At 42.0% G+C, this 18,739-nt stretch overlaps 2 protein-coding genes across 2 annotated transcripts; both read left to right on the top strand.

Moving 5' to 3' along the window:
- The first annotated feature begins 12,207 nt into the window (after nt 1–12,207).
- Nucleotides 12,208–13,956, top strand: LOC139540506 (GATA zinc finger domain-containing protein 14-like). The gene has a single exon (XM_071344395.1). It carries the CDS (start codon nt 12,208–12,210, stop codon nt 13,954–13,956), a length of 1,749 nt encoding a protein of 582 aa, XP_071200496.1.
- A 233-nt stretch (nt 13,957–14,189) lies between these two features.
- Nucleotides 14,190–17,723, top strand: LOC139540500 (GATA zinc finger domain-containing protein 14-like). Its single transcript, XM_071344388.1, has 2 exons — nt 14,190–15,730; nt 17,714–17,723. The coding sequence occupies exons 1-2, from the start codon at nt 14,190–14,192 to the stop codon at nt 17,721–17,723; spliced, it is 1,551 nt and encodes a 516-aa protein (XP_071200489.1).
- The last annotated feature ends 1,016 nt before the right edge of the window (nt 17,724–18,739 follow it).

Raw genomic sequence — 18,739 nt, 5'->3', positions numbered from 1 at the left:
TGTCCTGCCATGACCAGCCAGAGCCGTCCTGCCATGACCAGCCAGAGCCGTCCTGCTATGACCTGCCAGAGCCGTCCTGCTATGACCTGCCAGAGCCGTCCTGCTATGACCTGCCAGAGCCGTCCTGCTATGACCTGCCAGAGCCGTCCAGCCAGGACCTGCCGGAGCCGTCCAGCCAGGACCTGCCGGAGCCGTCCAGCCAGGACCTGCCGGAGCCGTCCAGCCAGGACCTGCCGGAGCCGTCCAGCCAGGACCTGCCGGAGCCGTCCAGCCAGGACCTGCCGGAGCCGTCCAGCCAGGACCTGCCGGAGCCGTCCAGCCAGGGCCTGCCGGAGCCGTCCAGCCAGGGCCTGCCAGAGCCGTCCAGCCAGGGCCTGCCAGAGCCGTCCAGCCAGGGCCTGCCAGAGCCGTCCAGCCAGGACCTGCCAGAGCCGTCCAGCCAGGACCTGCCAGAGCCGTCCAGCCAGGACCTGCCAGAGCCGTCCAGCCAGGACCTGCCAGAGTCCCTCAGCCAGGACCTGCCAGAGTCCCTCAGCCAGGACCTGCCAGAGTCCCTCAGCCAGGACCTGCCAGAGTCCCTCAGCCAGGATCTGCCAGAGTCCCTCAGCCAGGATCTGCCAGAGTATCTTAGCCGGGACCTGCCCCTTGTCCCGGTGCTGCTCCTTATCCCGGTGCTGCCCCTTATCCCGGTGCTGCCCCTTGTCCCGGTGCTGCCCCTTGTCCCGGTGCTACCCCTTGTCCCGGTGCTGCCCCTTGTCCCGGTGCTGCCCCTTCTCCCGGTGCTGGCCGTTCATTTAGGGGAAGTTAGTTTTAGGGTGGTCATTGGAAGGGGAAGACAGAAGCGGGGAGTGACTATGGTGGTGTGGGGGCAGCGTCCAGAGCCTGAGCCACCACCGTGGTCAACTGCCCACCCAGACCCTCCCCTGGACTTTGTGCTGGTGCGCCCGGCGTTCGCACCTTGAGGGGGGGGGTTCTGTAACGGTCCTGACCTGTTTTATGTTGTTTTTGTATGTGTTTAGGTCAGGGCATGTGTTTTGGGTGGGCAGTCTATGTTATCTGTTTCTATGTTGGTTGTGGTTGCCTGGTATGGCTCTTAATTAGAGGCAGGTGTTTTGCGTTCTCCTCTAATTAAGAGTCATATTTAGGTAGGGTGTTCTCACTGTTTGTTTGTGGGTGATTGTCTTCCGTATCTGTGTTATGTCTTGCACCATACGGGACTGTTCGGTTGTTCGTGTCGTTTCGATGTAGTCTGTTCCTGTCCGTAAGTGTTACGTTTAATTATGTAAGTTTATGTTCAGGTTTCGTCTACTTCGTTTTCTTGTTTTGTATTTTTGAAGGTGTTTTGTTTTTCCGTGTTGCCATCATCGTATTGAAATAAAGAGATGGCCTATTTCCCTACTGCTGCATTTTGGTCTGATGATCCTTCTCTCCTCTCCTCGTCCGAGGATGAGGAGAGAGACAGCCGTTACAATTGGTGCTGAAACTGAGACGAATATGTTGATATTTAGATGGCTTTCTTACATTGATCCCTAATATTCTGAACCTGTTCTCTCAAAATATTCTACTTCAGGGCTCTCCAACCCTGTTCCTGGAGAGCTACCCTCCTGTAGGTTTTCAATCCAACCCTGTTCCTGGAGAGCTACCCTCCTGTATGTTTTCAATCCAACCCTGTTCCTGGAGAGCTACCCTCCTGTAGGTTTTCAATCCAACCCTGTTCCTGGAGAGCTACCCTCCTGTAGGTTTTCAATCCAACCCTGTTCCTGGAGAGCTACCCTCCTGTAGGTTTTCAATCCAACCCCAGTTGTAACGAACCTGATACAGCTTTTTAACCAGCTAATTATTAGAATCAGGTGCGGTAGATTAGGGTTGGAGCGAAAACCTACAGGACGGTATCTCTCCAGGAACAGGGTTGGAGAGTCCTGTTCTAGTACTGTAAGTCTGCCGACACAATTCAAAGTAAAAGGTACAATGTATTTAAGGGGATGGCTTAAGATAAATGTACCGAAAACGCAACTAAATGAAAACCCCACAAGAAACTCTGTTGGCCAGCAAGTGGGAGGGTTTTCATTAAATATATTTAGTGTGCAAGGTAGCCACACCTGCAGAGCGCGTTACACAACTGAATAAGGTAAGTCTGAATACCAAATAATGAGAAGTGAGTAGGAAAGGCGTAAATTCCTAAGTCTGAATCGGCCCCATAGAGAACAATTTTGAAAATGACGTGTGGCATATTTTACCTGGTTAGTTAATTATATTTCAGCGTTTGTGACTGTGAATTAGATTTTATGTTTGTTTTATATTTTTGTTCCATTTCTCCCTAAAATAAGCCAAGAAAGACCATGTGAGGCATGACTGAGGTCTAGGGCACTGAGTGTTTCCTAATCAGGCCACCAGCAGTACCCATGGGGCGATGACTCTGCATGTTTAATCTCACAGGCCTTGGTTGAATGACTTGGCCAGTCCCCATGCAGGAAAGCCAGGATTCCCCCATCACTGTCAACAAAATCTGCCTCCCTACCGCCATCTGAAGGGCTTATCCGCTCCTCGCTCCCAAATCAGAGCACTAAGTATCTTTTTTTGACAACATGGAGTCTCCTCCAGTCATCAACATCTGCCAGTGATGCTGAAGTTCACCCCCACGCAAGTGTTCCCGCACTGCCAAAAGTGTTCCCGCACTGCCAAAAGTGTTCCCGCACTGCCAAAAGCTGAAAGCAGTTCACACTTCCCAGTCACAAACAGCTGGTCAACTGTACTCATTCTGCCATGGAAAATATCCTGTTTACCAATGAGTGTTTTATGTTATAGTGCTTTCAGATGTATTCCTTATCTTATAAAACAATGACATGATTTAATTCAATACTTTGTTTAGCCAGTTTAGGTATTGAGAATATGATGGATAGACATGATCTAAATCCAACGATGTGTTCTCTGCTGGGAAACTGGTGCTAATTCCAAAATGGCACTCTATTCCCTTTATAGTGCACTTCTTTTGACTAGGGCTCTTATCCTAAGTTGTGCACTATATAGGGAATATGGTTCCATATGGGACGCACCCTCTGAATCTAACATTCTCTCACTGTAAATATGAAGGGGTTAAAGTATAAATAATGAATGTCCTCACTTCACTGACTCCCCTGATATTGTTATTAGATTCAGATCATATAATATCCCTGTTAAATGTACAGTAGTATGTTATTGGGTGTCATTTTTACAACCAGAATGCAGCCATGATTTGAAATTATTTATTTAGAGCACTATTTATTTCCTCATTTCGCACAGTAATCTTAAGTGTATGTGGAGTTCTCCCTGTTGGCGCCATGTTCATTTCTGAACATGGCGCCAATGTAAACTGAGGTTTTTGGATATAAATATGAACTTAATCGAACAAAACATATATGTATTGTGTAACATGACGTCCTATGAGTGTCATCTGATGAAGATCATCAAAGGTTAGTATTCATTTTATCTCTATTTGTGCTTTTTGTGACTCCTCTCTTTGGCTGGAAAAATGGCAGAATTTTTCTGTGAGTTGGTGGTGACCTAACATAATCGTTTGTGGTGCTTTCGCTGAAAAGCCTATTTGAAATCAGACACATTGGTGGGAAAACTCAGCAAAAAAAGAAAACGTCCTCTCACTGTCAACTGCGTTAATTTTCAGCGAACTTAACGTATAAATATTTGTATGAACGTAACAAGACTCAACAACTGAGACATAAACTGAACAAGTTCCACAGACATGTGACTAACATAAATTGAATAATGTGTCCCTGAACAAAGGGGTAGTCAAAATCAAAAGTAACAGTCAGTATCTGGTGTGGCCACCAGCTGCATCAAGTACTGCAGTACATCTCTTCCTCATGGACTGCACCAGATTTGCCAGTTCATGCTGTGAGATGTTGCCCCACTCTTCCACCAAGGCACCTGCAAGTTCCCGGACATTTCTGGGGGTAATGGCCCTAGCCCTCACCTTCCGATCCAACAGGTCCCAAACGTGCTCAATGGGATTGAGATACGGGCTCTTCGATGGCCATGGCAGAACACTGATATTCCTGTCTTGCAGGAAATCACGCACAGAACGAGCAGTATGGCTGGTGGCATTGTAATGCTGGAGGGTCATGTCAGGATGAGCCTGCAGGAAGGGTACCACATGAGGGAGGAGGATGTCTTCCCTGTAACGCACAGCGTTGAGATTGCCTGCAATGACAACAAGCTCAGTCCGATGATGCTGTGACACAATGCCCTAGACCATGACGGACCCTCCACCTCCAAATCGATCCCGCTCCAGAGTACAGGCCTCGATGTAACGCTCATTCCTTCGACAATAAACGCAAATTCGACCATCACGCCTGGTGAGACAAAACCGCGACTCGTCAGTGAAGAGCACTTTTTGCCATCCTGTCTGGTTCAGCGACTATCAAGGCACAAGGCGAGACCCAAATGCAGACACAGGAGGCAGATGGTTGGAGTCTTACAATGTTTATTAATCCAAAGGGGTAGGCAAGAGAATGGTCGTGGACAGACAAAAAGGTCAAAACCAGATCAGAGTCCAGAAGGTACAAAGTGGCAGACAGGCTCGTCGTCAAGGCAGGCAGAATAGTCAGGCAGGCGGGTACAAAGTCCAGAAACAGGCAAGGGTCAAAACCGTCAGGACTAGAAAAAGGAGAATGCAAAAAGCAGGAGAATGGGAAAAACGCTGGTTGACTTGGAAACATACGAGACGAATTGGCACAGAGAGACAGGAAATACAGGGTAAATACACTGGTACAGAGAGACAGGAAACACAGGGATAAATACACCGGGGAAAATAAGCGACACATGGAGGGAGTGGAGACAATAACAGGAACAGGTCAAACAGATCAGGGCGTGACATCAACGGTGGGTTTGTGGCCATAGGTGATTTTGTTGCTGGTGATGTCTGGTGAGGACCTGCCTTACAACAGGCCTACAAGCCCTCAGTCCAGCCTCTCTCAGCCTATTGTGGACAGTCTGAGCACTGATGGAGGGATTGTGGTGTAACTGGGGTAACTCGGGCAGTTGTTGTTGCCATCCTGTACCTGTCCCTCAGGTGTGATGTTCGGATGTACCGATCCTGTGCAGGTGTTGTTACACGTGGTCTGACACTGAGAGGACAATCAGCTGTCTGTCCTGTCTCCCTGTAGCGCTGTCTTAGGCGTCTCACAGTATGGACATTGCAATTTATTGCCCTGGCCACATCTGCAGTCCTCATGCCTCCTCGCAGCATGCCTAAGGCATGTTCACGCAGATGAGCAGGAACCCTGAGCATCTTTCTTCTGGTGTTTTTCAGAGTCAGTAGAAAGGCCTCTTTAGTATCCTAAGTTTTCATAACTGTGACCTTAATTGCCTACCGTCGGTAAGCTGTTAGTGTCTTAACGACCATTCCACAGGTGCATGTTCATTAATTGTTTATGGTTCATTGAACAAGCATGGGAAACAGTGTTTAAACCCTTTACAATGTAGATGTGTTAAGTTATTTGGATTTTTACGAATGATCTTCGATTTGAACTGATGTCCTCTCTCAATTACTTACAGATTTTTGCCATCTTGCCATTATCCTGTTTGAACTCATCGAGCTGACCCTGGGAGAACCACAAACTGTTCTTCACGTCCTGGATGGGTCGTCCATTCATTTATAGGTTGACTCCATTAGTATTTGAACACAACACTTGAAGCTATTTTCTTGTTGTTCAACTCTTTTTATTTGTTTAAAAGATCCTTCACCTGTGATAGAGACACCACTGTCCTCAACCGTACTCCCGCCGGCTTTGGTCTTTGTCATGGTAGCAATGTAGGTTTCGCTGTTACTCCCCGCAGTTCCAGACAAGGAAGGTTGCAGGGAAGATAGGAAACAACAACAACAAACAGCAGGGATCTAGACGGCCACAAGCCAGGGACAATCCACGGTCCCATCCACAATGGCTAACTGCGTTGTGGGTTGCATTGAAGCACTCAAGAAAACCCTGCTAGGCTAGCTGCTACGCCAAGCAGCTACTCTGACCCGGCCTTGGTCGGCAGGATAACTGGATAGATAGTAGCGGTCCCTGCAACTGACGCCAGCGGAATCCAAACTCTAAAGGCAGCTAGCTAGTAAACAAACTTTTCAAATAGTCTTTTAAATCTTTCCAAAACAACAAAAATTCCAAAACACCAAATCAAGCTCTCCCTCGTTCCACGTTCAACAGGAAGTCACGTGTTTTTCAAACTGATAATATTCTTCCCAAACAATGTACTCAGAGTTTGGCAGACTCAGAAACAGAATAGAATGAGCCAAGAACAATACATTTAGATAACATGTTGCTGTAATTAATGGTAATAGCGATGTAACAAATACATTCTTGGATAAATTGGTCATCAGTGGTGTTGCTCTGAGGAGCTGCGTGGTTCAGTTTCTTCAACGATGAACAGATCAGAAGACTTAATGTGGAATAGTACTTTGAAGTCTGTTCTAATCAGATGTTCATGTAACGGTCGTCGTCGTAAGGAAGAGTGGACCAAAGCGCAGCGTGGAAAGTGTTCATGATATTTATTTTCAGGAAACACTCAAACAAAAATAACAAATTCAAAAACGAAAGCGAACAGTTCCGTCAGGCACAGACACTAAACAGAAAATAACTACCCACCAAACACAGCTGGAAAAGGCTACCTAAGTATGATTCCCAATCAGAGACAACGATAGACAGCTGCCTCTGATTGGGAACCACACTCGGCCAAAAACAAAGAAATAGAAAACATAGAAATAAAGAAACTAGAATGGCCACCCTAGTCACACCCTGGCCTAAACAAAATAGAGAATAAAAGCCTCTCTATGGCGTGACAGTTCAACTTTGTTTGCTTCTGGGATTCTAAATAGGATTTCCTGCTCTGCCTGACACTCACAGTAAAATTCACAGTGAGACATTTGAGGGGAATGATGCTGGCTGGTGTTATACTGCCTGGTGGTAATGTAGGACAAAACTATCCTTTTTTGTGTCAACGTACAAAACAGTTCCACAAAAATAGTAAAGGTGTGATGATGCACAGTTCAAACAACTTTGATTTATGTTTGTACAAGCGTACATTTGAATAATTATGCAGACAATCTCTTACGTATATAATGATACCTTACATTGAATTAGTTAATTAATTTACATTAATTTCCAGAGGACTTTCAGAAACCCTGTCCAGTTCTTCTGGTGGCTGCCTGATTATACAGCTCACATGATTTGCCAGTGGCAGGAAATGGGCTAGATTACATTGTCATTGGCATGTCCTGCACATTGTCACACTGTCATCACACAATAACAAGTCAACAGATGTCGGGTCTGTATTTCTAGCTTGCATCATGATGAAGTGTGGGCTCCTGAGTGGTGCAGCGGTCTAAGGCAATGCATCTCAGTGCTAGAGGCGTCACTACAGACCCTGGTCTGAATCCAGGCTGGGAGTCCCATAGGGTGGCGCACAATTGGCCCAGTGTCGTCTGGGTTTGCCAGAGTAGGCGGTTAATGTAAATAAGAATTTGCCTAGTTAAATAATGGTTAAATAATAATAATACAAAAAAATTGTATGCTATCATCTTACTGTATGTGAGCCTCATCTTCAGCAGAGAGTGGCATAAGGGCATTGAATGACCATATAGGGAGGATTCTGGGATTAACGTCTTGGGACCCCAAGACATTTCACAATTTAGTTGTAGCTCTGTTCTAGCTCACCTGATTCATTTAGTCAAGGTCTTCATGATTAGTTGTTGACAGGTTGAATCAGGTGTGCTAGCTGTTGAATAGATCAAACCCATGGAATTGTTGTGAGTCCCCAATAGAGGAATGAGAACCACTGGTCTAGTTAGTAGGTTAGTGTGACATCCACTTCAGTACCCACTCTGAGCAGAGACCATGTAGCAGAATCACCATGCATCATAATGGGGATAGATATATTCATAGTGTTGCAGTGACTCTCCCCAAATGTACCTTCAACAGGATGAGCCAATGGGCCATGTAGAGTGACCCCTCCATTTCAATGGACCGTATGTGGTGTCCCCTCCATTTCAATGGGCCATGTGCGGTGTCCTCTCCATTTCAATGGGCCATGTGCGGTGTCCTCTCCATTTCAATGTTCCATGTGCGGTGTCCCCTCCATTTCAATGGGCCATGTGCGGTGTCCTCTCCATTTCAATGGGCCATGTGCGGTGTCCTCTCCATTTCAATGGGCCATGTGCGGTGTCCTCTCCATTTCAATGGGCCATGTGCGGTGTCCCCTCCATTTCAATGGGCCATGTGCGGTGTCCTCTCCATTTCAATGGGCCATGTGCGGTGTCCTCTCCATTTCAATGTTCCATGTGCGGTGTCCTCTCCATTTCAATGGGCCATGTGCGGTTTCCTCTCCATTTCAATGGGCCATTTGCGCTGTCCCCTCCATTTCAATGGGCCATTTGTGCTGTCCCCTCCATTTCAATGGGCCATGTGCGGTTTCCTCTCCATTTCAATGGGCCATGTGCGGTTTCCTCTCCATTTCAATGGACCGTATGTGGTGTCCCCTCCATTTCAATGGGCCGTGTGCGGTATCCCCTCCATTTCAATATTCCATGTGCAGTGTCCTCTCCATTTCAATGGACCATATGTGGTGTCCCCTCCATTTCAATGGGCCGTATGTGGTGTCCCCTCCATTTCAATGGACCGTATGTGCTGTCCCCTCCATTTCAATGGGCCATTTGCGCTGTCCCCTCCATTTCAATGGGCCATGTGCGGTGTACTCTCCATTTCAATGGACCATATGTGGTGTCCCCTCCATTTCAATGGGCCGTGTGCTGTGTCCCCTCCATTTCAATGGACCGTATGTGGTGTCCCCTCCATTTCAATGGGCCGTGTGCTGTGTCTCCTCCATTTCAATATTCCATGTGCAGTGTCCTCTCCATTTCAATGGGCTGTGTGTGATGTCCCGTCCATTTCAATGGGCATGCATGCCTTTGCTGTTCAGGAAGGTATTTTCCCATAGACCCCTCTAGAGCAGGCTGTTTGATCATAATTTCAGTTAACCACCATTGCAGTCTGCTCTATTGGTAAATATTCCAATGTCCCAATACCACTCTAAGTGGGGCGAGTAAACTCAATATAAAGGGTGAGTCATCTTCGAAGGGTAGTGAAATCTAAATGTCAATAGCTTGTCCAAGATGTCCATATACTGTATAGGTCGTTATCAATAAAACGTCACAAAGTGCAGAGTGTTCGATTTGTCTCCTGGGGAGCAAGGAGACCCTCAGCTCCACAAAAACCATTAGAAACTGCAAGCCGTTTAAGGGATTGTTAAAGAAATGTTATAACTATTTGGTTTTAATATATTCACCTCTTGAATAGCGTAGTCAGAACTACACGTTTCAGATTATTTCACATTTACAGTGCATTCAGAAAGTATTCACACCCATTACTTTTTCCACATTTTGTTTAGTTACAAAGTGGGATTAAAATTGATTTCATTTTCATTTTTTTGTCAACAATCTACATAAAATACTCTGTAATGTCAAAGTCTAAGATTTTTTTTTACAAATATTTATAATTTTTCTGAAACATTTAGCACTAATATATCTTGATTAGATAAGTAGTCAACCCCCTGAGTCAATGCATGTTAGAATCACCTTCGGCCGTGATTACAGCTGTGAGTTGCTAAGAGATTTCCATACCTGGATTGTGCAACATATTCCCATTATTCTTTTCAAAGTTCTTCAAGCTCTGTCAAATTGGTTGTTGGTTAATGCTAGACAACCAATTTCAGGTGTTACCAAAGATTTAAGCAGATTTTAAAAAAGCAGAACGAAGCTGGTTTTCCTCTAGGATTTTGGCTGTGTTTAGCTCCATTTAGTTTCTTTTCTATCCTGAAAAACTCCCCAGTCCTTAACGATTACAAGCATACCAACATGATGCAGCCACCACTATGCTTGAAATTATGTAGAGTGGCACTCAGTCATGTGTTGTATTGGATTTGCCCCAAACATAATACTTTTTATGGACGGAAAGTGAATTTCTTTACCACATTTTTTGCTGTATTACTTTAGTGCCTTATTGCAAACAGGATGCATGTTTTGGAATATTTCTATTCTGTACAGGCTTCCTTCTTTTCACTCTATAAATTAGGTTAGTATTGTGGAGTAACTACAATGCTGTTGATCAATCCTTAGCCATTAAACTCGGTAATGTCACGATCGTCTTGCTGAGAGAAAGTGGACCAAGGCGCAGCGTGTGCAAAATACATTCTCTTTTATTGTAGAGAAAGGGAAAAAACACGCAACAAACATTATAACAAACTGAAACAAAACAACAAACGAATCGTGAAGCTAATAACGTAAGTGCACATACATGCTACAAACGTACAACATAAACAATTACCCACATTAACCTAGTGCCTATGGCTGCCTTACATATGGCTCCCATTCAGAGACAATTAATGACATCTGTCTCTGATTGAGAACCATTCAGGCAACCATAGACACAGCTAGACACCTATATTAAACACAAACCCATCTACTCTATTTAACCCCCTAAACCATACAACCACCCTAGACACTACAAAAACACATACATTCCCCATGTCACACCCTGACCTAACTAAAATAATAAAGAAAACAAAGAATACTAAGGGCAGGGTGTGACAGGCAACTTAGGCATTAATAAACTCTGTAACAGTTTTAAAGTCACCATTGGCCTCATGGTGAAATCCCTGAGGGGATTCCTTTCTATCCAGCTAATGAGTTAGGAAGGACGCCTCTATCTTTGTAGTGACTGGGTGTATTGATGCACCATCCAAAGTGTAATTAATAACTTCACCATGCTCAAAGGAATATTCAACATGTGCATTTTTTTACCCTTATACCAATACGTGCCCTTCTTTTCAAGACATTGGAAAACCTCCCTGGTCTATGTTGTTGAACCTGTGTTTGAAATTCACTGCTCGACTGCGGGACGTTATGGATTATTGTATGTGTGGGGTACAGAGATGAGGTAGTCATTCAAAAGTCATGTTAAACACTGTTATTGCACACAGAGTGAGTCCATGCAACTTATTGTGTGACTTGTAAAGCAAGTGTTTACTACTGAACTTATTTAGGCTTACCGTAACAAAGGGGTTGAATACTTATTGATTCTAGATGTTTCAGCTTTTAAATTTTTCTTAATTAGTAAAAATATTTAAAACATAAATCCACTTTGACATTATGTGGTATTGTTTGCAGCTAAACATCAATTGATCATGTATTTAAGCTAGCAAATCAAACAACCTGTCATTTAACTTGCTTCATCAGAGAAGAACAGTAGGCTTTTGGAAAAAGCTTGACATTGGCAAGTCCTCTTCCTTGTAAAGTTGTTAGTCGGCCTACTGTCATCACCGCTATAGATGGAAAGCAAATCAAACATTATTTGTATGTAGCCATCTAGTTTATCCCCTGAAAGTTAGCTTGTTAACTAGACACACTGACTTTAATGGTGGCCAATTAATGGTGGCCAATATTGAGCGATATCATGGGTCTCCCCTTACACATCTGAACTTACATGATCAATTGACATTTATTGATCATTAAAAGCATGCAGTTACTTGCTGTATAACTCTGATTCAAGATAAATGTGCACTATTTTTTTGCATGGAATAATCAAGAAATGTGTAGTTCTAACTACGCTCTTCAAGGGGTGACATGACAACAAAATATGTATAGTTTATTTAACAATCCCTTGAAAACAGCACGCGGTTGTCAATGGTTTTAGCAGAGCTGTGGTCCCCTTGCCCCCCAGCAGGCAAATCAAATGCTTTGCACCTTATTGTGACGTTTAACAGCAAGATGAACAACTATATGAACAGAAGGATGAACAGTAGGATTGACAGCAAGATGAACAACTATATGAACAGAAGGATGAACAACAAGATGAACAGTAGGATGAACAGTAGGATTAACAGCAATATGAACAACTATATGAACAGAAAGATGAACAGCAAGATGAACAACAAGATGAACAGTAGGATGAACAGTAAGATGAACAACAAGATGAACAGAAGGATGAACAGCAAGATGAACAACAAGATGAACAGAAGGATTAACAGTAGGATGAACAGTAAGATGAACAACTATACGAACAGAAGGATGAACAGCAAGATGAACAACAAGATGAACAGACGAGGAACAGTAGGATGAACAGAAGGATGAACAGTAGGATGAACAGTAGGATGAACAGAAGGATGAACAGCAAGATGAACAGTAAGACGAACAACAAGTTTAACAGTAGGATGAAACGTAGGATGAACAGTAGGATGAACATCTTGCTGTTCATGAACTGCAAGATGAACAGACGGATTAACAGCAAGATGAACAACAAGATGAACCACAAGATGAACAACTATATGAACAGTAGGATTAACAGCAAGATGAACAACTATATGAACAGTAGGATTAACAGCAAGATGAATAACAAGATGAACAGTAAGACAAACAACAAGTTTAACAGTAGGATGAAACGTAGGATGAACAGTAGGATGAACATCTTGCTGTTCATGAACTGCAAGATGAACAGACGGATTAACAGCAAGATGAACAACAAGATGAACCACAAGATGAACAACTATATGAACAGTAGGATTAACAGCAAGATGAACAACTATATGAACAGTAGGATGAACAGCAAGATGAACAACTATATGAACAGTAGGATTAACAGCAAGATGAATAACAAGATGAACAGTAAGACAAACAACAAGTTTAACAGTAGGATGAAACGTAGGATGAACAGTAGGATGAACATCTTGCTGTTCATGAACCACAAGATGAACAGTAGGATGAACAGCAAGATGAACAGAAGGATGAACAGCAAGATGAAGAACAAGATGAACAGAAGGATGAACATAAGGATGAACAGCAAGATGAACAACAAGATGAACAACATGATGAACCACAAGATGAACAGAAGGATGAACAAGAAGATTAACAAGAAGATGAACAGAATGATGAACAGCAAGATGAACAACAAGATGAACAGTAAGATGAACGGTAGGATGAACAACAAGGTGAACAGCAAGGTGAACAGTAGGTTGAACAAGAAAATGAACAACAAGATGAACAGAAGGATGAACAGCAAGATGAACAACAAGATGAACAGAAGGATTAACAGCAAGATGAACAACTATATGAACAGTAGGATTAACAGCAAGATGAACAACAAGATGAACAGTAGGATTAACAGCAAGATGAACAACTATATGAACAGAAGGATGAACAGCAAGATGAACAACTATATGAATAGTAGGATGAACAACAAGATGAACAACAAGATGAACAGTAGGATTAACAGCAAGATGAACAACTATATGAACAGTAGGATTAACAGCAAGATGAACAACAAGATGAACAGTAGGATGAACAGCAAGATGAACAACTATATGAACAGTAGGATTAACAGCAAGATGAACAACAAGATGAACAGTAGGATGAACAGCAAGATGAACAACTATATGAACAGAAGGATGAACAACAAGATGAACAACAAGATGAACAGTAGGATTAACAGCAAGATGAATAACTATATGAACAGTAGGATTAACAGCAAGATGAACAACAAGATGAACAGTAGGATGAACAGCAAGATGAACAACTATATGAACAGAAGGATGAACAACAAGATGAACAGTAGGATTAACAGCAAGATGAATAACTATATGAACAGTAGGATTAACAGCAAGATGAACAACAAGATGAACAACAAAATGAACAGTAGGATGAACAGCAAGATGAACAACAAGATGAACAGTTGGATGAACAGCAAGATGAACAGAAGGATGAACAAGAAAATTAACAAGAAGATTAACAAGAAGATGAACAGATGGATGAACAGCAAGCTGAACAGCAAGATGAACAACATGATGAACCACAAGATGAACAACAAGATGAACAGTAGGATGAACAAGAAAATTAACAAGAAGATGAACAAAAGATGAACAAGAAAATTAACAAGAAGATGAACAAAAGATGAACAACAAGATGAACAGTAGGTTGAGCAAGAAGATTAACAAGAAGATTAACAAGAAGATGAACAGCAAGATGAACAACAAGATGAACAGTAGGTTGAACAAGAAGATTAACAAGAAGATGAACAGAAGGATGAACAAGAAAATTAACAAGAAGATGAACAAAAGATGAACAAGAAAATTAACAAGAAGATGAACAAAAGATGAACAACAAGATGAACAGTAGGTTGTACAAGAAGATTAACAAGAAGATGAACAACAAGATGAACAGAATGATGAACAGCAAGATGAACAACAAGATGAACAGTAGGATGAACGGTAGGATGAACAACAAGATGAACAGCAAGGTGAACAGTAGGTTGAACAAGAAGATTAACAAGAAAATGAACAACAAGATGAACAGAAGGATGAACAGCAAGATGAACAACAAGATGAACAGTAGGATTAACAGCAAGATGAACAACTATATGAACAGTAGGATTAACAGCAAGATGAACAACAAGATGAACAGTAGGATTAACAGCAAGATGAACAACTATATGAACAGAAGGATGAACAGCAAGATGAACAACTATATGAATAGTAGGATGAACAACAAGATGAACAACAAGATGAACAGTAGGATTAACAGCAAGATGAATAACTATATGAACAGAAGGATGAACAACAAGATGAACAACAAGATGAACAGTAGGATTAACAGCAAGATGAATAACTATATGAACAGAAGGATGAACAACAAGATGAACAACAAGATGAACAGTAGGATTAACAGCAAGATGAACAACTATATGAACAGAAGGATGAACAGCAAGATGAACAACTATATGAATAGTAGGATGAACAACAAGATGAACAACAAGATGAACAGTAGGATTAACAGCAAGATGAATAACTATATGAACAGTAGGATTAACAGCAAGATGAACAACAAGATGAACAGTAGGACTAACAGCAAGATGAATAACTATATGAACAGTAGGATTAACAGCAAGATGAACAACAAGATGAACAGTAGGATTAACAGCAAGATGAATAACTATATGAACAGTAGGATTAACAGCAAGATGAACAACAAGATGAACAGTAGGATGAACATCAAGATGAACAACTATATAAACAGAAGGATGAACAACAAGATGAACAACAAGATGAACAGTAGGATTAACAGCAAGATGAATAACTATATGAACAGTAGGATTAACAGCAAGATGAACAACAAGATGAACAGTAGGATGAACAACTATATGAACAGAAGGATGAACAACAAGATGAACAGTAGGATTAACAGCAAGATGAATAACTATATGAACAGTAGGATTAACAGCAAGATGAACAACAAGATGAACAACAAAATGAACAGTAGGATGAACAGCAAGATGAACAACAAGATGAACAGTTGGATGAACAGCAAGATGAAAAACTATATGAACAACAAGATGAACAGTGGGATTAACAGCAAGATGAACAACAAGATGAACAGTAGGATGAACAACAAGATGAACAACAAGATGAACAACAAGATGAACAGAAGGATTAACAACAAGATGAACAACAAGATGAACAGTAGGATGAACAACAAGATGAACAACAAGATGAACAACTATATGAACAGTAGGATGAACAGCAAGATGAACAACAAGATGAACAGTGGGATTAACAGCAAGATGAACAACAAGATGAACAGAAGGATGAACAAGAAGATTAACAAGAAGATGAACAATTTCGTTCGCTTTTATCCTCAGTATTTTCCCATCCAAGTTGTCAGACCCAGGTGGCTTGTCATTGTTGATAGACAACAATATTTTTTTTTACCTCTTCCACACTAACTTTACAGATTGTAAAATTACAATGCTTGTCTTTCATAATTTGGTCCGTTTTTCTTGGATGTGTAGTGTCAGCAGTTGTTGCTGCCATGTTATGCCTAAATTTGCTAATCTTGCCATTTAAAAAATCATTAAAGTAGATGGCAATATCAGTTGGTTTTGTGATGAATGAGCCATCTGACTCAATGAATGATGGAGCTGAGTTTGCCTTTTTTCCCAGAATTTCATTTAAGGTGCTCCACAGCTTTTTACTGTCATTCTTTATTTCATTTATCTTGCTTTCATAGTGTAGTTTATTTTTATTCAGTTTAGTCACAGTTTGCAATACGTTTGCCAATCGGTTGTGCAGCCAGACTTATTTGCCATTCCTTTTGCCTCATCCCTCTTAACCATAAAATGTTTCAATTCCTCATCAAACCACAGGAATTTAACAGTTTTTACAGTCATTTTCTTAATGGCTGCATGTTTATTAGCAACTGGAATAAGTAATTTCCTAAATATGTCAAGTGCAATCACTACAAAACTTATTGTATGACCTTTTATACACTATATTAGGCCCAGCCTTTGGAACAGTGGTTTTCCTAGATTTGGCTACCATATTGTGATCACTACTTCCCATGGATCTGGTTACTGCTTTCAAGCAAATGTCTGCAGCATTAGTAAAGATGTGATCAATACATGTTGATGTTTTAATTCCTGTGCTGTTTGTAACTTCACTGGTAGGTTGACTGATAACCTGAACCAGGATGCAGACACTGGTTACAGTTTGATGCTTTTTATTAAGTGGGCAGCTTGATGAAAGCCAGTCAATATTTAAATCACCCAGAAAATATAGTTCTCTGTTGATATCACATACATTATCAAGAATTTCACAAATGTTATCCAGACACTGACTGTTAGCACTTGGTGGTCTGAAGCAGATTCCCAGTTTCAGAATATGAGTTTCAGAATATGAGTTTCAGAATATGTATGTCATCTGTTACTAGCAAATTCTTGATTTCATGAACCTTGTTTCTTAAGCTACATATATTAACGTGGGCTGTTTTGAGCACTTTTCTTCTGGGATGCTTACTTGTTTTCTTTGCTTTACTGGGAAGCATAGCAGAAGTAGATGTGCTCATGTTATTTATGTTAGTGTAGGGTGAGCTGCTCACAGTGGACTTCCTCCTAGGGCACACCGGCTTCATAGGCACATGATTACTGCATACAATAGCTGTAGGACCAGTAGAGGCATTCAGGGCAGTTAAAGGGACATACATTAGGTTACTTACATTGTGTCCACTGATGCCCCTGGTGTTAGGGAGGGGGGGGGGGGCTTTCTGCTCAGCCCTTCCAATCCATTACCTTGTCAGGATGTCATATGGGGGATAAGGGAACACCTGCCCTGCATGCCACCTCTACTGCAGAATGGGGAGAAGTAATTCAGGAGGTTGGATCACCTACCCCCTGCATGCCACCTCTACTGCAGAATGGGGAGAAGTAATTCATGAGGTTGGATCACCTACCCCCTGCATGCCACCTCTACTGCAGAATGGGGAGAAGTAATTCATGAGGTTGGATCACCTACCCCCTGCACGCCTCCTCTACTGCAGGTTACCTTTGCTTGGGTATCATTTGTAATAGCGTCGTAAGATGTGATATGTCATCTCTGGGGTTGTAAGTCTTAGTTTGTATCCTGTCACTCCTCTGGAGGTCGGGTTACAGTATATCTCACAAAATATTAAACTTTCTGGTCCTTATGGGTCGGAAATTATCTTAGTAAAATGGGGTTTCAGCTTCTATTCATGACCTTCTGAGTCAAATGATCACAATAGCAGCCATTTGCAATTATGTATTACACAATAACTGTTTGGTTGGAAATGTGTATCTCTGTATGTATGACCTATGTGTGACCTTCACAGAGGAGGCTGATTGTGGAAGCAGAGAAGTTTGTCTGCAGCATTTTAAATGCACAGACTCTGAGCTGTGTGTGTGTGTCTGTGTGTGTGTGTGTGTGTGTGTGTGTGTGTGTGTGTGTGTGTGTGTGTGTGTGTGTGTGTGTGTGTGTGTGTGTGTGTGTGTGTGTGTGTGTGTGTGTGTGTGTGTGTGTGTGTGTGTGTGTGTGTGTGTGTGTGTATTTACCCATGATATTAGAGTATATAGGTTGATAAGAAGCTTCAGTATATCCCCCTGCTGTTTGTTATGTGTGTCTTGCTTGATTTGCACGTTGCCGTGGCAGCAGTTGCTCTTCACATTTCCATGGTGGCAAGGACTAATTAATGAAGAAGAACATTTCACTGAGGATGACAGACCTATAACCAATTTAAAATAAACATACAGGTTTCCTATTGTTCGACTTAAGTTAACACTTCACTGTACAACCTCCAACACACTGTATTCACTTGTTGAATTATCATGTATAGGTTGTTTATATACATTTACTTACTCTTCTGTATCTATTCTCAACATGTTCCTTCAAGACAATATCATATGAGTATAGTATTAGGTTTCTCAAATTAGTTAAGGTAATTACTTAAGGTAATTAGTTAGCCAATAGTGGTTGAGCAACTGCTGCATGGATCTAATTTGACTAAACTACCCCTAGTGGCTCTCTCTCACTGCCAAATGGTAGTCTGGTAAAATTAGCATTGTTATGCTATGTTTATCATGACCTTGACCCAACAATACTGTATACAGTAGATGGACAGTGTGAAAGTGGCTGCATATACACACAGCCAATTGATTACTAATCAATGTTCCCTGGGCTCTCTCTGGCTCTGTTAATTCCACTGTGTGCTCACGAGCTGCAGCAGACGGAGACCAAATATGTTTCTCATTAATCAAAGAGGCCCCTAAGAACATGAACTGTGTTGCAGAGACGTCGTCTGGCCTGGTGTTCTGCAGTAGAAGTATGATTATCTGAAGTGGAGTATTCTCTTTATTCCCCA

This window comes from Salvelinus alpinus, chromosome 2 (assembly GCF_045679555.1).
Source record: "Salvelinus alpinus chromosome 2, SLU_Salpinus.1, whole genome shotgun sequence".
NCBI classification, from domain to species: Eukaryota; Metazoa; Chordata; class Actinopteri; order Salmoniformes; family Salmonidae; genus Salvelinus; species Salvelinus alpinus.
Note: the sequence above shows the minus strand (reverse complement) of the source record. Positions and strands in the feature narration are given on the sequence as shown.